At 39.1% G+C, this 27,665-nt stretch overlaps 1 protein-coding gene across 4 annotated transcripts in view; it reads left to right on the top strand.

Moving 5' to 3' along the window:
* The window catches only part of EPHA6 (EPH receptor A6), a 369,885-nt gene that overhangs the window by 299,746 nt on the left and 42,474 nt on the right, over positions 1-27,665 (top strand). For all 4 annotated transcript variants that reach the window (XM_088158465.1, XM_014882838.2, XM_088158463.1 and 1 more), the window contains 2 exons: positions 10,581-10,642; positions 20,450-20,659. In XM_088158465.1, coding sequence (XP_088014591.1) covers positions 10,581-10,642; positions 20,450-20,659 — 272 coding nt within the window. The remainder of the gene's footprint in view (positions 1-10,580; positions 10,643-20,449; positions 20,660-27,665) is intronic.

Below are 27,665 nucleotides of genomic sequence, written 5' to 3'. Positions count from 1 at the left end.
ACTAGAAAGCCTGCTATAAATAAGTGTCTAGAAAGCAGCTTGGCAGGGCCATGCAGCTGTTGGTTTCCTTTTTTCCTTTTCTACTTTAATTCAGTAGCTGAAGGAGTGTGTTTCTTTTACCATTGCATTGATAGCTGATGTTCAGTTTTGTGTAATTCAGCTTTTACACTGTGCAGGGATTCTCTTATGTAAAAGGTACCCTCATTTAGCCAACTTCAAGATTAATTTATGCTGCTGGGATGAGGCATTACATCTTTCTGCATAAATAGATTGTCTCGAATGTAGGTGTTTTTTAAGCCTAGACATAACTTCTAATGCAATAGTGCTTATATTTGATAGTTACATCAAAAGTCTGTCAGTGCTGTACAGCAGTTTCACCAGAAGCAAAACTGTAAGCAGGCCTGCAAAATTTATCCTAGATTCTTGCAAAAACAAGCCCATTTGCAGACAACATCTTCCTTTTTATTTAGCTATCATTTATGTCACAAATTACTTCATTCCTTGTTATTCCACCTGTTAGCAGTACAAATTGACATGACTTGGCTGATATAGGGCCACAGTGACAGATGGATTCACATGAGCAGTAAGTCCTTTTTCTCAAGTGATAGCCTTGCATATATTAAATAGAATTCTTAAACCATTTAGCATTGACACTCCTCATCATACTGACAGTGCCACAAGCTGTGGAAGCTGCCTTCATGACACACACACTCATTGTGAAAACCCATATTATAAATTATCAGAGCTGCATCTCTCTCTTCCCATTCCAGCTCTTCCAAACTCAACTCCCTGTTCTTGACTTCACTTTGGGGAAGCTCTCAGCTCTCTCCTCTTGCAGCTCCTGACAGAAGTGACTGTAAAGGGTTTGTTGCTGCCTGGCAGAAATTACAGGCTGCTGTCTTTGTATAAATGTGCTGCTGTATTTGAAAAGCCAGAGATTGCTCAGCTTGCTGAGCTGGAAAGGAAAAGAAGGAAAGCAAATACCTCTCCTACTGTTCCTTTCAAGCTAAACTCCTTCACTGAGTTTTTCTGTCAACAAGAACTAGAAGTGGGTGCAAGGCTGTGAGCAACCATGGAAAGGTTCTGTTAGCCAAACCCCTCCCTCAGACTGTTCAGCATTCAAACTGCATTAGCAGGAGAGGTAGAAGAACCATCAAAATTATTCTTGCCATAAACTCCTCTCTGTGAATCTCATCTCCCTGCATGCCCAGCAGCTGTACCATTCCACTCACAGAGCTCCTCTCTGAAACTTCAGTGACAGTGTCCTGATGTGACTTTTTTAATGAAGTATGACCATCAGTTATATCCTGCCACTTAATTAGCAAGGGCTAACTATCCAGCTTGACATTGAAGGAAAAACAGAAGCAAAGAAATGTGGCTTGATGAAACAACCCACCTTCGTGAACCCCAAGAAATATATTGCATGCAAGAAATTGAGTATGCACTTTCTTTCCAGAAATTGGAAGTGATATAGGATGGTGTGCTCACTGCTGTCCTGGACTCCTCTTCAACAAAAAGCACATTCTACAGAGAATATCCCCTCTTCAGTGTTTTACTGCCTAATTATTTATGGCTCTTTGTCTAACACACACATTACAATGTTCACATTTATTCCACAGAGCTCCTCAAAAAACTCAAGCATAATTGTAGAGTACTAAACTAGATGATTATCAGTTTTCTTTTGCCCAAAATTAATATTTTATTACAATTTCCAAGTGCACCTGAGTGAGCCCATTATTCTTGATATTGTATAAACTGACATTTGAAAGCAAATTGTATTGACAGATCCTTATTGAACAAAATTACTCAACAAGAACCATCAAGGAGCAATTGTACATAGTGAATTCAACTATGATTATAGTACTCCAATAATGAGAAAAGTAACTTTTTTCCCCCCAGTAATGCATTTTTCTTTTCTCTGAATTCCAGCACCTACACTTCTGTAGTTGTTGTTAAATGAAAACTGCTAATACTTTCCCAGTGACTAACAAATTGATTCTTCTATTGCATGTGCATTTCTTGGGATACCTGAGCCAAATGGCTCTTCCAGTTTATTCTTCCCAGCCTCAGTGCTCTTCCACTGCAATGTTCAGCCTATAAACCCTATAGCTAATACATAATGGCATGTATTTTCTGAGAACAGAAGTTTAAATGTAGATGGACTTTTCCATTAGCCAGGCAGGGAGTACTTGAGAACCAGAACAAGGATGAGCAGCAAGTAGCTTTAATACTGAAATAAACATATTTTATGCTGGTTAAGTAGGGTTAAGATTGAACTGTAAAACTGGGATTAAGCTCTGAGTGTAGGACATGATAAAATGAGGCTTTCATTCTTCACCCTTGCTAAATCTCTCATTTCATGCTCAGGTGGTCATGGTAAACAATTCCAAACATTTAAATCTTAGAAGTTCAGAAAAAAGTATTTGTAATGTGGTCATTTTTACATAATATATACACTACTATTGCATATTTTTAAAATCTGACTACAGAAAATGTGGAAATTTATTGTTACAAGCATTGCTGAAGCACGTTGCTGTTCCTTACTAACAGAAGCAGAAAGAAATGAAGAGTAAGCAGGAGGAGCCTGACAGATATACACAGAAATATATTTGTAAATGAGATGCACATAGATTTTCTTTGTTTCAAGATTAAGGGAAAACTGAACTCCCCTTTTTTGCCAGTGGTAGAACATAAGGTTTAATCAGAACTGGTTCATTTTTGTGAGATGGAAGGCAGGAGAAACAGCGAACCTGAATAATGTTTAAATAGTTTTGGTCTGGTTTAAGTAGGAAGCCAGTGTGCCTTTACCAAACTCAACTTGCTGAAGTAGCATTCCCAGGCCCAAATACTGAGAAATATGGGAAATAATCTGCCTAAATCTGAATTTTACACAGTAGTATTTAAAAAGCCTTTTTAGATAGCTCGTGAAGTTGGTGAAGACTAGACAATCCTGCACAGAATCATATCACCTGTCTGTGACACACAGTTAGAGCTGGAGGGAAAGAGAAATGATTAAAAAGCCCAGATCACAAAAATGTCACAATGTTAGATCCAGGGCATCATGTATTTGTTGCAGCCCTGACTCATGATGCTTTGTTTTCTTAATTTTGGATTTAGCAGCCCACACATTACAATCAAAGATTCCTTTGTAGATTTCAGAACCCTCAGGAGTGTTGATGTGTGACCTCCACTACTACTGCCCATGAGAAATGATGCCTTGCTCATAAAGGAAGAATGGTGGATCATGGGGTTTTATAACTCAGTGGTACCTCAGATGTTTAATCTTTATGTAGACTAAAGGGAAACGGGGGAAAATGGCTCAAATAGTAAATGGAAAAATACACAAAGGATATCCTAAAGTCATGTCAGAATCTTACAAACTTCTCAGTTAGGCGTAATATCAAATAATCAACAAGTGACATTTTAGAATAGGATTGAAATAATACCTTAACCACATTATTATGCATATGAAAGCACAAAAACCCTGTTTCATTGCAATCTTATGTATGCTTTCTAATATTTTTTTTTATTTTGCTCCTTTTCAAATTTACATTGTAGCTTACAGCTTCTAAATATAATGCCCCTATGATCATAGGTAAATTCAAAACAGAGATTAAGTAGGATTTGATTCTTGTATTCCCTTAGAACTTGTTATGAATTGTGGCAGGCTGAATATGAAGTGCAGAAGCCCCCAGTGCACAGATTTCACATTGTTTAAATTCCTTTACGTGCTCTGGGGTCAGCAGCAAGTGCTCATTGATGCAGTTGGACTCTGTGGTCTCATTCTGAACCAAAGAACATCCCTTGCTCTTTGCACAGGAGGATGTGGATTGGTATGAACTCTGAGGAGCTTCAGGCTGAGGTGTCATTGGATTAAGTGAAATAGGCTGAATTCCAGTTATCAGATAACTGAAGTGAATTGTTTTGGTTAATCCAACTGGGAAAAAGTTTCTCTCTTAAACTGAATCTGAAAAGAATGCATTATCTGTTTTGATTTTTTTTCTTATTCTTTGCTTCAGTGCTAAAGCAAACGGGCCAGCTTTCATATTTCTATAATATAATTTTAGCCATTATTTCTCTCTCCCCTACCCAACCTCCAAGCAGTGACAAAAAAAACTATTTCTTCTGTTTTTACCCTTTCCTTCATTCTATTTGCTTCTCTCATGGAAAGATAAAGATGAGAAAATAAATAATGGAAACAACATAGCTGCTTTCTCTTTACAGTTCCACTTTCCTCAAAATCTTCCAGAATATCTTCTGTGGGGAGGATTGATGCATTAGGGTTTGCAGGAGCAGCAGGACTGCTCAGATTTCTGTTGTCCAAAGCACATTCTCTCTTTGTCACGTGAGGAACCATTGCAGTGCTGCCTGAAACACGAGGGCAGGGCCAGAAGGTTTGAGAAGGTGTTTTATAAATATACATGCAGACTTTTCCTGGCTTCCAAAACACACCAATAGGGATAAATTCTTCCCCGTGGGTCACAGGGGAGTAATTGGAAAAGCATTTAATATATAATTACAGGAAAACAGCTCAGAGAACAGGTGTATGTTATGAAATATTTTCACACTGTGGGGATACAATAAATCTTCAGGTAGCAGTGATAGCTGTGTGCCCATACCTTACTAACATTCAAACAGTATCTTATGGTGGTTTGAATTGTTACTAATTGATTTTGCAGAAGCATCTTCCCCTGACTAAACTAACTTAACTAATGATATTTGGTATATAGACATGAGAAAATCCAAAGTACTCTAGCAACAAGATAAATAGTTATATCTATGTGATTTCCTGTGGCAGCACGATGTAAATATGTTGTCCCATCCTGTTTGTAAATTCTGGCTTCTAAACTCTCAAAAATGAGTTTGGAACTGCAACTTCTATTTTTTGAGGCTGTTTGGACACAGGTCTTAGTGAGTGGCCTTCTGTCATGTGAGTCAATAATTCAAGTGTCGTGGCTTGCAATAAAATTCACATTGGCTTCATGTGAATTGATGTGGATCAAAAATACAAAGTGGCAGAATTATTTTTAAATATTATTTTCCATATTCTTTACTCTTCTTTCTTTTTTCCTCTACCTGTTTTGTATTGTGGAAAAATGCTTTTTATTCACTGAAATGAATTCCTTTCTGGTGCATACAAATTCATTTTTAGTCGTGACAGAAGAGAAGCAGCTGCAGTGGCTCTCTGCTTTGGAAGGAGTGTGTCATGAATGGAGCAGTGTGAGCTCCAGGAGTGAATCCCAAGGCCTGGGCATTCCCCTGGCTTTCCCTGGGAGTGCCCTGGGAGCTGTGGAGTGTGGAAGGCACAGCCCTGACTGAGGGTGTGCCCCTGTGTTTGGGGCTGTTTTAGCTCTCTGGCTTTAGCAGGAGATAAATCCCTGGGCAACCAACAGCAGAACATGGCTTTGGAATGAAAAGATGCCTGATAGGGAGGTGATTTCCTGAGCCTGTGCATTCTGATCTGCAGAAGTGGTGGAGCAGTATTTTCTAATATGAACCAGGGAACAGGTGCCAAGCTGTGCTGTTTTAAGTGAAAAAAATGAGTATCATGTGTTTATGTTAACAAATCTATCCCCATAATTGGTATTAGAAATTTCATTCTAAGTCTGTAGAAAAAGAACATTTGCTAACTATTCTTTTTGGAGGATTAATCTTACATAAAACATTCATTAAAGGAGGCTTTGCTGCATTATTTAAAATGACACCAGGAGACAACAAGCTGAATATTTTGTCATTGATATGACACTTCAGATTCTTCTCCTTATTCATCACTCTGGCACTCAATTAAATTGCATGCTATCAAAATCTTGTGTTGTAGAAAAAAAATAGAGAACTAAAAATATATACAATGTGAATTTTAGATTTAATCGGTATTTTACATTATTTGGCAATGTATGGGATTGAGGTTTTTTTCTTTTTTTTACATTCCTGCTTATTAAAAAAATGTCAAGCAGATTGATCAATGGAAAACACAAAATTGCAGCATATTCTGAGGTGGCATGACATCAATACAGGTTGTTTGTCATTTTCACTGGTTTTGTTTGAGTGGCATTGCAGTACAGCTAAGTGGGAGAACTCCAGTGAAGAAGTTTCTTAGGGAAAATTGTCAAAACCAGTCATCCTCTGCCACAGGGTGGGAGTTGCCTCAAAACAGAGAACAGCCCCTGCACCTTCTGTAGATTCATCTCAGTTGTGATAAATTGAATTGCTGTCCTTTTCCTGCATCATGCCAAGCCCCAGTACTGCTCTTGTGTGTTCAGTGTGGCTGGAACTCTGAAATGGAAATCTCTGAAATCTCCCAGAGCCACAGTTACTCCACATGCAAGGAGGGAAAACTGCTTTAGACAATATCCCACACATGTCAAGGCAGGAATATTTATGCTTTCACAAAAAATCTGAGAATGTGGGAGTGGTATCAGTGTGTGTGTCATGTATAAATACAGTTATTATTTCATGTTGTTATCTTAACTATGTAGTAAAATGATACATCTGTTATAATGTGCTGCAGATAATAAATGTGATATATGTAGTGTGTAAATTCTGTATTTAGGGTTCAAACCTATTGCCTCAGGACACTCTATAATTCCTGTGCTTTAAAAAGTCTGTTTTCTCACAGTGCTCCCCACTCCAGCAGTGATAAGCATCTAAAACTGCTGCAAGTCTGATTTGTTTGACTGATTTGATTATCAAATCCATCTTCAAACATTTTTATTTCATCCTCCCCAATTCAAACAAGAAGCTGTGTGCTCTCCTCCAGCAGCACCTGCACTTTTTAGCTTCTTAGTTCCTGTGCTAACCCCTTTTCCAGTGTCCTTTTTAAATTCCTTCTCTTGTGTGGTTCTTGACTGTAAAATTAACTCAGTTCTTCAGATCCTTCTCCTGTACCTGTTCCTGTGTGGAAACACTTCCCTGGAGTGGGCACTCTTTGGAGATTGGGTGTGCTCCTATCCCAGGAGGGGCAGCCTTTTGTGGAGGTCGTTGTCACTCCCAGGAGTGCCTTCACTGCCATCTGTATCTGCTCTTTGTCCTTAGACCTGTTCATTCTCCATCTCTTGTCCTATGAGCAATCCTGGGGAAACAATTTCAATGCCTTCCAGCATTGCATCAGCCTTCCCCTTGATAAAATAATCAAGGATTGCTTCTCTGTCTCAGAGATTTCTCTGCTCTGTTCCCATCTATTCATTCCTGTTCTTGTTTTGAGGATGAAGAATTCTCAGTACCATGAGAACAATGTGAATTTTCATAATCTCAGTAATAGGCTTTTAAAAAAAATTATTTAGATGCAAACACTACACTAGTTTAGAAATCTCTCAATATTATTTTTCAAGTGTTAGTTTTGTAGCCCTCTTTGAAACTAAAGCAGCATTTTGTGTTTGTACAGGAGTCCAACACATACAAGTTTTTCTGGACTCAAATTGCACTGTAGAGGACAACATAGTGGCCATAGAGCCAGCCTTGCCACTTTGATGATAAAAGTTCCCATTGCATTCTGCTGTGTACCAGAGATTTTTACAATATCTTCAAGCCACCCTAACAGCAGCTGAGACATTTTTAATCCACAAGTGCTCCAAAGACAAATACTGGGCTGACGAAAAATGTCACTGTCACAGTCTGGCTTGGGATACATAAATAGTTCTAGGGATACATTAAAGTTGAAGCCAAAATGAGGTGGCTTTTATCAAGTGCTGTCACACTGAAGACTGAGAATTTGAAATTGAAAATTTGAGAATTTGGGTTTGGGTCCAGACTAAAGATTTTTGCTTGAGATAATCAAGTGATGGAGCCAGGTTTGTTTTCATGGTGTCTTGACACATTGTGGTGTCTTGACACAATCTCACTTCAATTTCATTTGAATTTTAGGTAGCATGGCAAGTGATACAGGCTGAGTCAGTGGGAAGCTATCAGTCTAAGTGACTAAATTTACTGATGATATACTGATTTTCTGATTTACAGCAACCTGTTAGAAGGAAAATGCTGCTTTTCTTGTGTGTATTTAGTGCCTTTCCTGTGCTGTCACTTGGAAGAGCTGGTTTTGTGTTGAGGCATGTCATATCAAGTTGAGTGGTTTAAAACCTCATTGTGCAGTGGAAAAAAATACCAAAATCTCTCCTTTAAATCCACAAATTAATGCATATAAATATATTTCATAGTTACTTTAACCTAGGAGCATAGGGCCAAAAGGAAGTACAGGTGGGGTTTTTTTGGAGGGAGAAATATTTTATGAGAGAATGTAAAGGAATTAATAGTTCTCTTTAGCAAGTATGAAAACAATTTGTGTTGAGGATATGAATCTAAGGAGAATAAAAGCTGCAATGAGAGCCTGTGAACCTCTAGAGAACATTACAGCTTCTGGAAAGTGTAGAGTGCTACAAGATTACCCACAGGAAACCACACGGGTGCTGTTTCAAAGCTCCATTTGTCCTTCCCTTCAAATGCAAATTTTCTGTACAGGTCTTTTAATTGTTGATTTATCCAGAAAGACAAATTTCTGGGTAACTTCTACCTGACCAAATATGCCATCTGCAAGCCAGCTTTACACCCCTATTTACTGAAAAATGCAATTGTCTGCATTAATTCAGAAATTACTACTTGCTCGAGAGGGTTTTGCAGAGTGTAAGATTCTCTAGCATCAGGCTGCAGTTTGTTTACTTCTCTAAATTATAGGATTTTCCTTTCATGTGGAGGTGTCAGCCCTATGACAGTAAAGAAATGATAAAGGTAAAGGAATCTGGGGCATTCATGTGCTTGAAATTAAAGAGAGTGAGCTGTACAACCAGTCATCATTAGCAAACTGAACTAAAGAAAACATGAATTTTTAAAATGCTCTGATCTCTAGGAGCTTAAAAGTGATGCATCTTCTAAGTTTAAAATGCAAAACCAGGGTATAACCAATGGGTGCAGAAGAATATAATTCATTGGTGGCAGATACAAATCAGCAGCTGAGACTAAACATTCAGTTAAAATGAAAGAAGCTGGTTATTCTTCACACTTCCAAGGGCTATCCAAAAAGACTGTCAAGGCATCTGGGAATTTTCACACACAAAAACATTCTAGTATTGTGACAACAATATGAAGTTGTTTTTTTTTAATTCATTGTAGATGTGAACATGAGAGTCAATACAGAAATAATCACAAATTTTATTAGAGGAAATGAGGGAATATTGATAGGAACTACAGAAAGACCAGACTAAGCTCTGTGAATGGGCAGCACCAGGAGCCCAAAACTCGGGGTCAGCATGCTGGAGCAAACACAGAAATGGATCATTCACGTTTTTAGATAGAAGGTTAACTGTAACAGCTCGGGAAGAATCCTGGCTGTGGCCTCTTGTACATTCTGGACAATTTAATTAACACTTCCACTGTTAAGCAAACTGAACAGAAATGGACAATTGTGCTGGAACAATCAAAATGCTCTTCTACACTTTATCAGCCCGAGCACTGTGTTTGTTTCTCATTCAAAAAAAATCACAAACATAATTTGAGCAGAAGAGGAAAAAAAAGGGGATGAGAGAGTCTTCTTTGGGGCTTGAAAAATATTGGTCCAGCTAGTGTGGAATTGAGGAGGTGAAATGGTGGACTCACAGTGTCACCACTTGGCATAGCTCTGGTTTCCTACAAACTCCAAGAGATAGGCATTCCCAGGAAAAGAAAAATCTGCCATTTTAAGACCTTTCACCTACTTCCTAATCTTTTTAACATTCCTCTTTATTATTTTTTATTTAATAGAATGGCGGCTTTTTAATATAAATAATTTTAAGAATTGCTGTGCAGCCTGGTTGGCAGCCTGATTGCCCCTCTCCTGTCAAGCATTTGTTTTTTTAAAGGCTGTTTTTAATACTGTTTTAAGTACACACTTCAAAATGTATCTTCAGATTTAGATAGCCTTTCAAAAAATAAATGTCATGTCTTGTTTTGCTTCAATTTGGATATGGTGCCACCCTGGGACTGTGCTGGTTGAGGAAAAAAGTTGATTTGAGTAACACTGTATATTTCAGGTATATACAAACATATGAATTCAGAGTTTTGCTGGATTATACCCACCCAATGCACAGAGCATATCTAGGAGAGCTTTTTTTGTGACACCCCATTCCATCTGTCTCCTATGTTCCTAAATCACTGAGATATTTTTCTTTGAGAGGAAAATTATGACCCTCAGTTTGCAATTACTTGGACATGGCTTATGAATATTTGAGTTTTGCCTTAATTTGGATACATTCCAAAATACTACACAGCAAGTTTTGTTATTTGGACATAGCAGGCTCTTCTTTGATCATTTTTAAGGGACAATATACTAAAGTGAATGATGTGCATTCAGCTAATCCAGTAAGAACCAAAAGCAAAAAAAAAAAAAAAAAAAAAAAAAAACAAAAAACCACAAAAACAAAAAATTAAAAAAAAAATAAAAAAAGCACAGAAAATAGTTCTTGGGGAGTAACACAGTGAATTGTGTTTGCAATATAAATTAGAATTTTGGAAATATTTTATATATTCATTTACTGTTAATAACCCCTGAACAGCTAGAATTGTAAAATCCCCATCATTTGTCCATAATCCTAATGTGTCTCTTTGGTGTTTTGCAGGCAGACCAGTAATGATTGTAGTTGAATACATGGAGAACGGATCCCTTGACTCCTTCCTGCGGGTGAGGTGCCATTTTCTGATGACATTTGAATCAGAAAACCATTCTAGGTTAAGATTTTAAATCATTTATCACAAATTAATTTCTACCTAATGTTATTCATGGATTTTTAGTGAAGAATAGAAGCCTTTTCTCCAGGGTACGTTTCTGAGGTACAGTAATACATTAAAGCATGGCTAGAAAAAAAGAAGATTTAAACTTTAGAATGTAATTGATTTTTTCTACAAAAGTAGTTCCTGTATTTAGCAAAATGTATTTCAAATTGTGTTTTTGTGAAAGAAAAGATAAATTGAAGCCTAAATGCCTGGCCTTATGGAAGTGGTTCATTTTTCTCAATCACCTTCAAAAATACTCTGTTATGATTTTTTTGGTTGGCGAAGCATAGAATATACTCAGTAATTGATTTATAATATTTATGGCTACTTGCATTTAACAAATTGAATTAGAAAACAGTTCATGGGTGAAATGTCCTGGCATTAATTAACCCCCAATGGTCCTTAATAAACATTAAAGAAGGGCTACAGAAAATGTCAGTAATATGCTGGCAAAATTGGTTTGTTTTTTTTTTTTTTTAATGTAAAAGGAAAGGATGACCCCCCTCTGTGAGCTATACTTACCCTAAAAGAGTCTCTTTTTTTACAGAACTCCTGGAAATGCTCCAGAGACCCACTGACCTAAGACCCTGTGTGAATAATTTTCATCTCAAGTATTTCAGATTTGTCTTAAAAAGTAAACAGCAGCCCTCAGTATTCCAGTGCCTTGCCATTTCCATCCTGCAGAATGGTTAATCTGGGCTTGTGGCCAGTCAGGGGCCTGTGGGTTTGGGAATTTGTTTGAAAGGGTATCCCAAAGGAGAGATGTTCAACAGGGAGCTGTGGAAATATTGGTGTGAAAATCTTGGTGATGGTTGAAGGCTCTTCTTTGGTAGCAGGATGAAGGAACTGGTTAGAGGAAAAAAAAAAAAAGTGAATAAACAGGAGGGAAAAGCAGGCAACACTTCTGGAAGATTTCCATGAGAGGGGAGAAAGTCATGCAGACAGTAGCTGTTGGGAAGAGGGGAAGCCACAAGAGAAGAGCAGGAGGGGCAGGGGATGCAGCCCTGAGAGTACAGCAGAGCCATTGTCAGACACCTCTAGACACTGATTCTCTTCACTTTTTGGTTTTGGTTATTCCTCAGTAATTTTTCTCTGACATTTCTTTGCTGTCCTCCTCACTGACTCTCCCAAATAATTTTTTATTTTCCATTGCCAAGACACATGACAGATATCTGTTATGTTGTCAGAAACATACCAGCAGTTTCCTGTAAGAATTTGGTGATTTCTCAAAATAGAGTGTTTGATATCATGCATGTCTTGGACACTGGATAGTTTTTTAAAATTACTCTCCTTTCTTTTCTGGCTCTTCTCTCTATCCATTTGCCCCTGATTCGAGTACCTGCAGCTTCCTTGCTCTGTTATTTTCCAGCAGTGCCCCAGGAAGATTTGTCTGGGCCTGAAATATTGTTCTGTGCATGTGTGTGTGTGTGTGGAGAATTTCATAGAGGAGAATAGAACCATGTCCTGAAATAATTCATGAGAGAGAATTACCTTTCTCTGAACTGCTTTGGTGTGATATCTATATTCCAGGTTTATTTCACATGCATTCATTTATCAGAACAGTTACTACTTATTAAGATACTTTAATAGAAAGTGGCATCAGCAGAATTATGATGTTACTGTGGAGCAATGCTTCTCACATTGCATTGGATATATTTGGAAGCAGAACTGCTGGGGAGAAATGTGAGCTAATAATTTCTGCAGCTGTTTTTCGTGTATATTATTTTACAGCTTCAATTCACACTTCAGATATGGGTTATTCTTCTAAAATGCTTATTGAATGTACTTTAGATAATATTCAACATCTCAAAGCACTGTAGATATATGTCAGCATTTCTGTTTATAATTAGCAGAGCAAATGGCTGCAAAGTAACCTATTTAAAAAGAAATCCAGCTGCTTCATTAATAATGGTTGTTTCCTGCAGATATAAGTCCACATTTTTAAGAGCTTTTGTGAAGATACAAAGAAGCAGAGAGGCTTTATCTTTAGCAATCCTAATGAAAGGCGTTCAGTGACTATAACAAATGTTGTGGGATTTGGAAGGGCTTATCACATAGTCTGTCTTTCTTATTATTTAAAGGAATCAATTGTTCCAGTGCAAAGTGTGTTTACACAGAGGAGAAAAAAAGTCCATTTCTTACCATAAGAAATATTTCCCCACATATCACAACCAGCAAAAATTCCTCAGCACATCCCTCCATCTGTCTTTCTCCAAAAGCCTGCAGAAGTGGGTCAATCTTACAAATTTCCAAGTGAGATTCTGTGGTGAACCATGTGAGGGTATTCCAGAGGAAGAATTGCATTTGCCATCACCCTCCTCACAGCCCTGGTGAGATATTTGCTTTCATGCCACTACAGGCTGTGTCAAGAATCAGAAGCCTCCCATCACCCTTTAATCTCTCACCCCTAAAATCTAAATAGCCTTCACTTCCTTGCTTTACAGACAGCAGTGTCCACTTTCTGCTATTTATTTTATGGATTTAACAGCAAGCCCAGCTGAATTATGTCTTCCCCATCCCACAAACTATCCTGTATGCTGGCTGCTAACTTTGAGCTTTTGAGTAAAAAACATTGGAATGGATCTGCAATATGAAGCTGCTTCAGAGATATTCTAGTGGGAAGGCATCAGCTAATTAGAACCAATTTTCTAAGATGATGGTAATTAATTTCAGTGATTGTGCATCATCAGACATCCTAAATTGCTGGGTACACTTGACACTGAATTTTCCTCAGAAATACTGCATTATTTTTGCAATTATATAAAACTCATTTACAAAAGATGAAGCTTCGTTTTTTGTAGTGTTGTTTGGGAGGTTTTCATCATATAAGACTGAGATATGTAGGTTAATCATCCCACAAAAGTATACCTGAAATTTGCCATCAATGAAACAGTTGTCTGACCAGAAATGAGGGTCATGTGGCTTCGTTTCTGGTAACACTTGGAGAGATTTCTCTGAAAAAGGATGTGGGTTTCCAGCTAAGTATTTCCTCAGGGGCTAGAGCCTCTTTCAGCATTACACCAACAGCTTCCAGACAGAGGAAATCCGTGCTTGGACAGAAAGTGGCTAACCCTTGGGAACTGAGGAGACCCAGGTAAAATTTCCTGTTACCAGCTTCACACAAACTTTGGATGGGACACATTGTCTTTATGTTTTAGTCACCTGCCCGTGTCATGGAGATCTCAGCAATCACTTATTCTGCAGGCATCTGAGGCAAATAATAAAGGCAAGAAGGGTTGAAAGGGCAGGTCTCCATTGATGGAAAGATGTTAGTGATTACACAGGGTGGTTGCAGGCAGATGTGTTTGCTTGAGTTTGTGGATACAGGCTGCAGAAGAGACAACGAGAAAGACAACAGGGAGAGATGCATAACAACCACAAACTAGAGAAAAAAAGCTGAAAACCCACAAAACCTTTTTAGCAAGCAGCTTGGCAGTTTGCCCTGCTGTGGATTGGAGATGGCTGTTGGACACAAGCCTATGAGATGATTGCAATAATTCCTCTAAAAGTCCTTTCCTTGAGGTTGTTTTTTTCACCCCAACACACCGTGCCCCACTCAGCCTGTGCCTCACAGATTCATGGGGCTATTCAAATTAAAATCTCATCTGCTCCATTTTGTTTTCACAGCTCCATTTAAGGGGTCATTCTTGGCTGAAATAATTGGATTTAGCAGCACATGGAGAGGAACAGGGTGATGAGGAGGTGAGGTGGCTTCTTGGGAAGAATGATTCCTGGAGAGCTCTGTGGTCTGTGCTCACCTCCTGATGCATCAGGCAGAGTGGGCATGGATTTAAACACAGAAAAGGAGCATGTCTGGAAGCTGCCTTTTGGAGGAGGTTTGTGGTTGGCTACACAGAATCACATAAAGTGAACCAAAGAATATCACCAGAATACTGAACTTCTTTCAGTATTTTTCTGCAGCTGCAGGCTACCAGAGCTTTGTTCCTGCTCAGTGTCCAAGGTTTGCTGAATGGACAGAGATGTTTAGGTTTGAAAGATGCTCCAGTCTTGCCCAGTTTTGTGAATCTCAGAGCAGGAAAAGGAAGGGATGTATTTACCTAGGGTAATCACAGCACCATCTTGCTTTCTTCATTGTTACTATTTGCCATTGTAATTCTCCTCTTCCTCCTGAAAAGCTAGTGCTGATATATTTCTGTTCACTTCAGAAAATTAAAATACTTGTGGAAAAAAAGTTAGATTTATATACAGGCAAGCATAGGAAGTGAAAATGCTACCCTACATACTTTTTTTTTCTTTCGAAGAGTCTATAAGAAATATGCTTAATTGCCTTAGAGCACCAACTGCAGCAGAGTGTACAGCAAATGAAACCCTGGAATTCAGCTTCAAGTTTTAATCCCTCAAGGCTGGCCTGGCAGAGGCTAAGATAAGTGTTACTAGATGGAGAAAATATTGTGATATATTGCTCTTTCTTGCAGTAATCGTTATGAAGTATTCTCAGGGCAGCTTTGCCATCACACTCAGCCTTTTTTCAGCTACAGTTTAGATGCTGTGGCAGACACATTTAGCAAGTTTGGGGGGAAGGGGAGAGAAGACAAAAATGAACACTTGCAGCAAATTCTACAAAACAATGTTGTAAAGTGTCTGTTGTATATCCATCTAACGTGGCCCCACCAGACAGAGAAAGCTGTGGGGGAAAAAAGCCAGATGGCCTTTCCTAACTTTAATGGTTCCTGTTTTTATTTATCTGCATTCAGAGAAGCAACACCATTAGACCTAATAACTAATATTCCTTCTTTTGCTTTCCCACGCAGCATTCATGTGCACTTGAATTTATTGGAGGTACATTCCTTTCCTGGCAGGGTAAAGATGGCATTTTGCTTTCAAAAATCAGTCTGTAAAAGACAAAATATGCAGTGGAAACCTGGAAACTGATGATAACTTTTTATTTTTTAAAAAACTGAAATCAGATTGAGCAATTAGAAAGTGAGTTTGAAAGAATGCATTCCCTTAATAATGAAATCATAGGCAGCATGTATTTAAGTGACCCAAGATTGCACTGAGAAGCTGTCACTGATGCTACAGAGACAGCATTTGTTCTCAAGCAATGTTTTACTCTCCTAAATGATGTATAAACATCATTTCTGATGCTGCTGGGAGAAGTTAATTTAGAAACGCTGAGCATTTTTAATATGTAGATATTCTTACTTAGACATTAAATACCATAGATATTCTTAGTACCGAGCAACAAGAAATTTATTATAAATCGTCTTGTATTTGAAGGCAAAAAGAATTTGAAAGGTAATGTGAGCTCTCTCACCAAGTTTTTCGTGAATTTGTCAAGAATCAGAACTCAGAAGATCAGAACAGAGCCAGTGTCTTTTAGAAGAGAGGAAAAAAGAAGCCAAGAAATCACAGGCCAGTCAGCTTAATGTCAACTGCTGTAAGATTTCTGGAACAAATTATCAAACAAAGTCCAAACATCTCAAAGATAACAGTGAGATAAGTGTGAGCCAACACGGATTTGTCAAGAGTTGATTCTGTCAAACAAGATCTGGTTTCCTTTTGTAGCAGGGCTCAGGCTTTGTGGCTGTGGGAGAAACAGCTGATCTCATAAACTTTGGCTTCAGTAAAGCTTTAAAACTCTCACATGAGATCCTTGTGAGCAGCCAGAGAAATATGGTGTTCATGAAATTTCTGCTGTATTGGCTACATCCTGTGTGGAGGGAATGGAATTTGGGCAGGGCTGTTCTGCTCTCTGTGTAGGATTGCTCATTAGCATTTTAAATGAACGAAAGTAATGATATTCTATTGAACTAATGGAATCTATTAATAATAATTAAGTCTGCATGGAACTCTGTCAACAGTTGAATGAAGAAGAAATTAGCTGACCTCATTTAGTGCCAAAAATATAAACTTTAGTGTGACATACATGATAGTTTGAAGTATGAGTTACGCTTTCAAGAAATACCAAGCTGGAACTTGAAATTTGGAAGATTTATCTTGACAAAGTTCTACCATTTACTTTGCACAGTAAAACTGTAATGATAAATGCATAACAAAAATTGCATCTTTCACCCAGTGCCCAGTAGGAAGTCAGTGATGAATATGATCTAAGTTAGAAACAGACACACCATTTTCAGTGCTGTTCTCCATCTAAAATGAGATCTAAATAATCTGCTGCAAAATATTTAGACCTGTAGCTAATCCTGCACAGAGGATAAAGGCCTAAATGTGTTCTGACTCATTTGGCACATAAGGAAGTGGATTTTGGAATAGATTGAACTCCAGAAACAATACAGAAAAATCCAGTGGCCACACCTTCAAAGGTTTACTGGGTAGTAAAATGGAAAAAACCTTCGGAAGAAGAAAAATTCCACAGGCTTGTTGAAAAGCACTAAACTGGTCACTGGAGCTGAAAACTGGAGGGCAAAATGCAATGAGAGAAACTCTGGATATCCTCCTTCCTCCCCTAGAGTCACTGAATCTCTTCAGCAGCCCATTATATGTTAGTGCTCTTGAAAGGTCTGTAACATGAGGAGAATATTTCACTTACATAAGGGTCTCAAAAGCAAACTGTAGCTGAATAAAAATCATTTTTTCAGGGCATTTTTAAGGGCTGCATAAATGCAAGAGCAACTACTCAGATATTGCATCTCTACCCAGCTGTTGCTAAAAGTTTATTTAGCAAAGCCATCAACGCTTGATTAAAATTTAATGGAATGATAGGATAAATGTGGTGAGTCCACTGAGGTCTGAATTGCTGCCAGTATTGATTAGCACCCTTAATAGCCCAGTGGGAATCCTATCAAAAAACATTTCAAATCTAAGCTATGGGAATCAGAATAAAGCCCTGGGTAACAACCATCCCACCACTCAGATGAGCGTTTTATTTCCCTATATGCCAAGTGAATGAAACAAGATAGTGGAAAGTTGGCAAAGGATTGTACCTGGGGACTTAAAAACGCTGAAAATATGAGGCCAGATTCTACCTGCTGTAATTTCATCAACCTACCTGAATTTTCCAAAGGTTAAGTGTAGCTCATAGTCTGTAGCCTGATCAGCTCACATAAAAAAAAAAGTTGATGTATTGAAAGATAACAGTTTATAGACTGTAAGGGGATACAGCTGGCATGGAAACTGATGCAGAAATGATTACAAAGAGATTTGATTGAGAAAAGACTCTTCTGCTGACAGTAAAAAAATGTAGTTGGTCCAACTGCAAGGCTGGTGGTGCAAAAATGTAAAACCAAGCCTGAGAAAAGAGAGGAGAACTGATGCAGTAGAGGATTCTGAGAAATATAAATATACAGAAGGAGAACAGAATAAAATTGCAGCTGGTATGTTAGCAGGTCTGTCATTTCTTTAATAGTGAAGATAAGAAGCTTTAACTTTTTGTGTCAAGGCAGAAACCCAAAAAAATATTTAAAGAAGGGCAGAGAGAATGGCAAAAGCATGAGATTGTTTTAAACTCAGGCATTACAGCTATACTGGTAAGGCGAGTCCTGAGACTTGGCAGGAGCAGACAAAAGGTTATGTTTTGTGAAAAATCACCCAAGCGTGGTCTAGATTTGCAAGAACAGAAATTAAAAAAGGAAGGAATGAAGGCTTGCAATCCAAGAAAACAAAAGGTTAAGGGAGGTGCTGCAGGCGACTCTGAGGTTTGTTGAAAAAATGAAGCTGGTAAGGAGGATAAGGAGGAGGTAAAATCTAGGGGTTTGGGGGGTTGGTTTAGTTTGGTGCTTTGTTATGGGGTAGAGAGGGGCTTGAATGGTCATTTTGCAAAAGTCAGGTGCTGGCACTTTGTTCCAAATCCTAATTCTACAGTTAGCTGAAAAAAGTAATCCATACATGATAATGTGAAGGGTATTAACTGTTGGCAACCAACTTCGTGATTTTTTAATGAATTGAACAATTAGAATTAGTATATAAAAGGCAAATCCCATGTTGCCTCATTACAAAAATATTGGCTGGAATTCCTGTCCTTCCTTTACAGGAAGCAGCTGAAAGCAGTTAAGAACATAATCTTTGGTCTCTCCTTAATTGCTGGATGGAATGAGTTTATTTAAAACTCCTGTCACTGGTAGTTTGGGACTCATCACAGTTGTGTCTTGACCCTCCTGAGTGTCCTCTGCAGAACCAGCTGCTCATAGGTGGCCTTGATGGTGACAATGAGGGGAAGTGTGGCCTGATCACTTGGGGAGAGCTGCCTCCACTTCGGTGTGGAGATTTGAGAGACAGAAAGGCTTTACTGCCCTGACATAAGACACTGACACATTCAGGGGGAAAAAAAAGGCTCTAAACCAGTTATAAATAGCTGGTTTCAGAGAAGTGTCATTAAATGTGCTTTCCTGGGAGGTGGCTGTGGTGTTTGGCATGGCTCCTTAAATAAAAGTTGCTGAGTACTATAATAAGGCAGTGACATCTTCTAGCTGACAAGGTGTGTTGGTATCTTCCTTTCACCATTTTCTTTCTGATTTTTGTCATAGTCCTTAAATGTTCATATCCTGACTAGCTAGATTTACGCCCCAAATCATTGAATCATTATGGGAATGCTGAAATATTTTGCTGACCAGGGATGAAGCTAAGCATAGTTCAGCCTGTTGCTTTGCTGAATCTAATGAATTTGCTGAAATTCCTGTAAGTTTCTCCCCTATAAAAATCATCTTGCTTAAATGCATGAGCTAAGCAATAGAAGTGTCCTGAATGCTGATCAAAACTTGTTATTTCTCTGTAGCCCAGTGCTGAAAGTCTTGAAAGAGAAAATGGAAAGTTAACTTGTTTGCAGGAGTTGTTTTTGTTTGGCTGGTCCTTCGAACATAAAAAGCCTGGGTCACTGAATAATCCATGAGAAGCTAAACGTCTGCCAAATGAAGTCACAAAAATACTTCTGCAGGCAGTCTGCTGTGAATGGTAGATAGGGCAAGCCTAAACAAGACCAAGAGCCTGCAATCACATTTCTGTGCAGGTCCCCACTGCCACATAATTCAGGAGCTGTCTGATGCAGGACATAAAGAAGTGTTGACTTTGGTGCTGCAGATGGAGAAACTGAGGCCCAGCAAGGCTGCCCAGCTGGGCAAGCACAGTTAATGGCATAACTCTTATTCATGTGTTCAACTCCAAGAGCTTTCAGAAGGTGTTAAGCAGTTTAATGAATTCATGGCTCTGAGCTTAACCTTAATCTGCCAGGAAAATTTTGGCAAAGCTACATAACCCATGAATTCCACCCCAAATCTCCTTTTTAATCTGATGTTCAGAGATTAGGTGTTAGGTGCACAAACAGCATAAGCTAAAGCCCCAAACTTTTCTCAGGTTATTTTGGGAATTTTTTTAAATAAACAAACCCTCCACCAAAAAATGCCATAAAAGCAAGGTAACAGCACTATCTCATGGCTGAGACAATAAAAAGAGGCCTCTTTCTTTCCTGAGGCCATGGAGTAATAGGTGAAAAGTTTTGTGTCCTTTCTCATTCTTGCACTAAAAATAGTGTCGGGGGGGAAGGCGTTCATAGTAGCCAAGTGTGAAAGCAATTAAGCGTTGTCAGTAGGAAGATTGTGAAATGTGTGAAAATGTGGAGGAAAGGGAGATAAACTGCACAATGAGAGATGTGATGGCAAGCACTGCTTGAAAAAAAAAACAAGCTCGCAAGTGGGCAGCTTTGCTGGATGGGTGACAAAAGCATTTTAAAGAAGAGCTGTGGTTCATCTCATTGGGATGAAATAAATGGGAAGTAGCTGTGTTGTTTCTTCCCTTGCAGAAGCACGATGGGCACTTCACAGTGATCCAGCTGGTTGGAATGCTGCGGGGGATTGCCTCTGGCATGAAATACCTGTCGGACATGGGCTACGTGCACCGGGACCTGGCAGCACGGAACATCCTGGTCAACAGCAACCTCATGTGCAAAGTCTCCGATTTTGGCTTGTCACGGGTGCTGGAGGATGACCCCGAAGCTGCCTACACCACAAGTGTGAGTTTTCTTATTTAATTTGAACAGCTGATTGCCTGGTGCCTCTTCTATTCCAGTTTCAGATTTGTCTGTGCCATAGGAAGAACTGGAATTTGGCTTTGTTCCCTTCTCAGTCGTGTGATTCAGCGAACACACGGGCACTGCTAAGGGAAGTTGTTTTGATTTTTGGCTAAAGGATGTGTAATAAACTGCTGGAAAAGTTTATTTTAAGCAAATGTGCAAGTGTAAGTGGGAGACTTTTGTCATTCTTTGTGGTTTTGTTGGCTGTGGAGGGTCTTTTCCCACTTTGTTTCCTCTTCTGGCAATTTGTGTTCATTTACAAGGATATGTTTGGAAAAGAGAGATTGGAGAGGAGAGAGTCTTACCAGCTTCAGTGTTGGAAGCATGCTGTTAAGCCTTGCATTCATAAATGAGAATTTTAATTTTGTTTCACTGAAGTTTACCTTCTAGCTGGACATGTGGGACCTTCCTTGCATGCTTTAGGTCAGTTCATTAACACTTAATTCTTTATGTGATGCAAATAAACTGCTACAATGACAAATGGGATTTGGGTGAGGAGAGTTGGGATGGGTTTTTTGGTTTGTGGTGCTATAGAGGGGGTTTCCAGTGAAGTGCAAAACTCTTGAACATGAAGAACCTTGTTCAAATGACAAGTCCCCAATACACCATTTTTTCCTGATAACAAAATACATTTCAGTTCCAATTATTATCACAACTGCTAATTGCAAGATGATTTTTGAGTAACTTTCATATGTATCATTTAAACTTTTATTTCAGTGGAGGAGTGCGTTCTCATTATTACTCTTACAAAACGTGCAGAATTTGTACATTCCCATGATAGGGCACAGTGACAGAATTGTAATAGAGAAGATAAATGAACATTAAATAATTTATTTCACCCTTTTTTTTCTATTTCACTTTAAAAAGTGATGTATGGCCAAAATAAGGAATTAATCTAATTTCTCTGCACTGCAGTATTGTGGTGCATCTACTGAATTCAATGTAGATATTGTAATGGGATTATAGAGCTTATATATTTATATATGTAGAATATATATTTACATTTGGTTTAGGCCTAAAATAGAGGTGTTCTGATAACTTTGCTGCAACTTCCATTTCTTAGAAGTTCTGTACAGAACTGCAAGCTGACTTAGAGGAGAACAAGTCACTTTGCAAGGTTTTCTATTGGTTTCAATATGCAAGCTGGTGGGGAAAAAAAGACCCCAGATTTTTCTTTATAGCATAGATTTCTTCATTTAGTTCTCAAAACCTCTTTTGCTTCACAATGCTTGAAAGGGAGCGCAGCCATCGCTGCAGTTTAACAGGTTCTCACACGAGGGCTGAGCCTCGCTAATCGCCCGTGTGAGGAGCTCAGCTGGCACCGAGCGCCCCAGGGACAGGAGTCAGGGACAGTCTGAGCTCTGAGCCACGCAGCCCCTCTCCCGGCCAGGGTCAGGAAGGATACCAAATGATAATTGAAAGCTATTATTTGTCCTGTAATTGTCTGCTGGATACCAACACAGAACAATTAATTTTACAGAGTAGTTAGTGCCTGTCCTGTTCATCATGGCTAGAGCTGCTTTTAACCAGGGAGTGCTGTGTTGTGAAAAAAACAAACAGTGCCATGACATATTCCTTTTTTCCTTTGTTAGTGACTTGTTTCTTTTTTTTCTGCCTTCACTCAGAGTCAGGATGAAATCACAAAAGAGACTAATTTTTTGTGTTCGGGCTTAGTTGTTTATTAATTCTTATTTATAGTACAGAGAGTTCTGCAACACTTGTAGCTTACAGCTAAAAACGAGGGAGATGAAATCGAGCTGATTACAAGGTCTTTTAAAGCTAAACAGTCCAACAGAGAAATAACAACTATATTATTTATACTTTTGACCCAATAATCAAACCCCTGTGACCCGCAGTGCAGCACTGACTGTCCAACCAGAAACTACTACCTGAAAGCATGAAGAAAAAGGAACAAGAAAGGAGACAATGCCCAAGAACCACCATCTTGTCCCATACCTATTACTATATTCTAAAACCCCAAATTCAAAACTCTTCATCATGTGAAATCACATACTTCCATTCTAACTACACACCTGTGATTCTAACTCTGTCACTCAAATTTGGAAGCCTTCTCCAAGCCCTCAAATCAACAGCAGTGTTCTCCTGGGGGTCAGTGTCAGAAAGCACAGAAAGTATAAAACTCCCAGGTTTCTGGGTTTCAACACCTTTATCTGTTCTGAAGAACTTCCTTGAAATGTAGAACAGGCTTTGTTGAAATGCTCCCTGTTTTCCTGTCGATTCACCCAGCTGCTTCACATGAGAGCCTGTTGTAGGTGTAGAACTCAGAAGTGTCTCTGATCCTCTGCTCCAGCCTGGCTGCAGGCAGGTGCTGAAGTGCCAAATGCTGCTGAGCAGGTACCTAGAGCATGTCCAGCAGGAGGGGATATCACAGAGGCTGATGGCCAGTGGCACATCCCTGTGTCAGCCAGGCATCCAAGGTGAATCTGACCATGAACCCCCAAACATGAAAAAGCATTTCCCTAAGGAGGGAAAATTCTATGTACCATTATGAGATGAACTAAAAACTTTTTAAATGGGAAGAATTCAAAGCAACAGAGTCAGGATAAGAGAAATGAAAAGCATTTCAAATCAATTATTCTTTCAACTCCAGCTTTCCTGGTCTTGCACTGACTGTTTCAGTCATTGTGGCAGGGTCTGCCCAATTCTTGCTGTCATCTCTGGTCCTTGGGAAGTGTCCTTCCCTCATTCCTGAGGGCAGACTGACAGCTGCAGTCCATGTTCTGTGTTACACTCCCTCTGTATGAACTGGGCACAGCCAGGTTTCTGTGGGATGCTCTGGCCTTCCATGGGCTGCATCCTTGGGCTCTTGTTCCCCTTGAGCAAGTCCAGCAGACTCCTCTGTAGGACCACTCAGCAGGAAGTCAAAAGCCCCATCAGTTTTTTAAAAGGACTCAGCACAACTCTGCCCAAAATAGGGTGGGGACACAAAGAAGGATTTGTCACAGTGGCTGTGGAGGACTCAGAGAAGGTTTTTGTGGTAACAGAAGGGACCAGAAGCCCACACTGGGTGACAAATCCTCTTGCAGCTCTCACTGCCCATCATTTTGGCACTGACCTTTTTCCTCCCTCGTGAACATCTTCCCAACAGCAAGCCACGTGTATTACTAGAGGATTTTGTAGCATCTCTTTATTTCCATACTATTTTCAACATGTGAAGGTTAAACCCTCAGTGTTCTCTCAAAGATCCTCGTGCTTTTAGAATTCATGTTTCCTCTCCACAGAGATTTTTATTGGTAACAGCCCCATACCTGTAGCTGCAAGAAATCCACAGAGTGGGGCTGCATATTGAATAGTGGTATTTTTAGCCTCACATCTCCCAGTACAGCACTGTCAGTGCTCAGAGGAAACTGATTATTTTATCTTCCCTTTTTTGTCTTAGTCTTGGTGTCAGAAACTGAATGGTACAATTGTATGTTTTCTTTGGAAATTATCTACAATACACCGTAAGCCAAAAATAGACTTTATGATGCAGTGATCAATTATTGTGTGAATGTATTACTTTTGTCTTGAGACAAAGGATGTAAATATGTCATTGATGAGAGAGTTTTTAGGAAATAAAATATTGATTCCTGTTTGTTACCTAGAATCAAAAAATTTACAGCAAGTTTTAGAATAGGAAGGAGGAATTAAAAGCCAGGAACATTTGACTGCAAATCTTTGTATTCCAGATTGATCAGGAAAAGATAAGCAAACTTTGGGATAACTGAATACTATGAGGGTTTTGCCTTTGGAGACAAAACTTTTTCATTTTTAGTAGTGGTTTCCAAGGCAACAGTCATAAAAAGACATTTCTAGTATATAAAAAGGCATTTGTGTCAATACAGAGGACATCTAGGCTCTTGCATCCCTGCTTTTAGATGGACTGTGTTACATGTTATAGACTCATTTAGTTTAAAACATGGTCAGGGTTCACATGTATTTCAAAAGGAGCTACATGGCCCCAGAACAACTCTTTACCTGTAGCAAAATATTTAGAATCAGGACAGAATTTGTAGCACTACTGCAAAAAGGACTTAACTGGTATTTCTCTTACAGGTGACACCTTAATAGTCTCCATTAATTCTGATTTTTAGTGAGACAAAAAGCTGCTACAAATGGAATTATATGGTAAAGAAATGTATTCTAGATTTCTTTTATGAGCTTTATTTCTGAATTCATTCATTCAGCCTTATTATATCCATGATAGTAGTTAGAGAATTGATTTATTGCATTGTATTTCCTGAATCACTTCGTAAACTTTATAGGTCTAATTCTTCTCAAGGCAATTGGGTGAAATACTCCATCCAGGAAGATTTCAGACTTATTAGATTCATTAGAGGAGCAAAGATTGATGCCAGCAATCTTTATGAATTCTAGCAAGTAGAAAAACTTTGGAGGGATCAGGATGAGGTGTTCATATTTTTTATATACTTTCCACATTGCAAGACATTTTCAGATTTCTGTGAGTGATACACAAGTAACAGGTTTTGGGAGAGAAGGTTTAATTTGCTGAAAAGTAAAACAAGATGCAAATGATTTTCCAGTTAATTTGGGATGTTAAGCAATAGTTTCTGAGCAACCTCTGTGCTATTGCAAGCATATTGACTAGGTATTTATTTTAAGGTTAGAATGGGTTGTAGAGTAAATTGGTTATTGGCAACCATTGAGAAAAAGAAGCTGCCAAGGTCTGCATTAACCTGTTTTCTTGAAAACTCAGTGGTGACCTAATGTTGAGCATAGATGGTGTCAACTCTTTAACCCTGTGTGTGACACAGCATGAAGGGTCTGGAGCATGAAGCAGTCAGATGAGCTGGGGGGGCTCAGCCTGGAGAAAAGGAGGCTTGGGGGGGACCTTATTGCTCTCTACAACTCCCTGAAAGGAGCCAGGGTCAGCCTCTGCTCCTGGTAATGAATGACAGAATGAGAGGAAATGTCAGCTTGCTCCAGGGGAGGTTTAGATTGGGTATTAGAAAAATAAAATATCCTTCCAAGGCTACTATGTGAGATTATAATATTATTTGTCAGACCTCAGTGGGATCCCAGAGGGGTTGTCTTTGGATAGGTCACTTGGTACCATCCTGCCTCATCAGGATTATTGTGCTCCTGTGCAGGAATCCAGCTGCTGGCTGCTGCTGCCAGTCCCTGCTCTTAGCTGGGCACCACCCTGCTGAGGGCAAAGGTTTGCTTTTAACTGCAGTGTGACAATAGGAATTACTCCAGTGGGACTCTGGCACACACATAAATATTTTGAAGCAGCAAGTTAATATCTGAGAATGTGGGCAGGAAGCAAGTTAAACAAGAGCTGTGCTGGTGTGTGAGAATTGCAGTAACTGGTTTTAAAGTGTGTGATGGGATTTGAGTCCACTGGTGGTGAGATGAGCCACCTACCCATGAGTGGCAGCTTCAGCTGGATCCACTCTCTGCTCTCAGAGGATGCCTGGGGATGGAGACTCTGCATGTGCCCTCTTCAAGCCTCTCTCATCTCTTGTGGTGACCTGGACAGAGCATACACAAGACAAGTAACCAGCAGGTGAAGGAGTAGCCAAAGGAAGGAGTGTCTTGAAAAAAAAAAGCTTTTTACCTTTTGGGCTGTAGCAGTGTGAGGTGTGATGACTTTTAATTAGTAGCTGTGTATTTAAAAGTAACAGAAATCCCAAACTGAGCCATTCAGTGCAGCGTGTGGTGCTTGCTCTTTACTTGGGTTGTTTGTAGCAGCCCCTGAAGATGAAAATATGTCTGTGACAAAATTTAAACACTTGGAAACATTCATTTTCAAATTCTGTCTTCAGCTTTTACCCAGCTGTGATCTCAAGTTCATCTAAGAGGTTTTCTGGTTTATTTAACCCTCCTTAAATTTAGAAATAAACAGGCTATAAAAGACCACAACAAAGGCAGACCCTTAGGAGGAAGGTCCCAGGACAGGAATGAAACATAAAATTAAACTCCATGTTTTGTCAAACTCTGTACTTATGTAAGCACTCACTTCTACAGTCATTTGAGTTCTGAGAATGCATACAAAAAAGCATACAAATTTGCATTTAGATGTGCAGAAATTAAAAAGGAGCATAATGGTTGAATTTAATTATAAAACTTAATCTCATCCCTGCTTTTTTCTTCCACACCACTCCAAGTAGGAACTCCAAATATGGATTTGGCAGAGAAATACAGTTGGAAATTTGCATTTCACTTTTTCATTCCCAAAATTATGATGTCGATGAATTCAACCCAAGTTTGCCAAGTTTGCTGTAAAAAAGGTGGTATTTTGTACTTCATTCCTAATGTGGCTTTCAAAGCAACACCCATCATTCATTGTAATCCAATTTAATTTCAAATTAGAAGAATATACTGTAGTGTAATCAATCTAAAGGGTGCTGCCTTTAAAGATTTGCAATGTCTGCCTTTCTTTTAGCTTGGATTCCAGTTTTTTGTCTCTCTGGCTCCTCCCATTTTCATATCAACAAATTTGAGTTTCGAACTCTACATGTATGTGCTTTTTCTGTTTCTCAGGCTGACTCTGTGAACATCTCTCCGTGGTTTTACTTACAAATGTTTCATAGGATTGAGAATGATCTGCTTACAGATCTATAGTGCTGGTGCTCTTGGAGATCTTTGCATCTTAGGAGATATTTAATGAATCTGTTTGTGACATCTAACCCTGAAAGCCATAGCAGTTTTTCCCCTCACAGAGTCCAAAGTGTCAAGTCTGTCTTTGGAGCAAGATTCAAAACTTGCCAGTATTCGGTCCATGAAAAGAGTCAATGTTACATCTCTGAACAAATCTTAAGTAGCTGTGCAAGGACAGAGGAGGTGGAACAAGTCAATGCACTCACAAATAATTTCTGAAGTAAAAGAGGATTATGAATCTCAGAAAGCTACAGGTGGTGTATTTGAAAAGATACGGGTCTGACCAAGGCACCAAAGTTCCTGACCTCTCAGCTGGGCATGA

The sequence above is a fragment of the Sturnus vulgaris genome, chromosome 2 (genome assembly GCF_052056855.1).
Source record: "Sturnus vulgaris isolate bStuVul1 chromosome 2, bStuVul1.hap1, whole genome shotgun sequence".
NCBI classification, from domain to species: domain Eukaryota; kingdom Metazoa; phylum Chordata; class Aves; order Passeriformes; family Sturnidae; genus Sturnus; species Sturnus vulgaris.
Note: the sequence above shows the minus strand (reverse complement) of the source record. Positions and strands in the feature narration are given on the sequence as shown.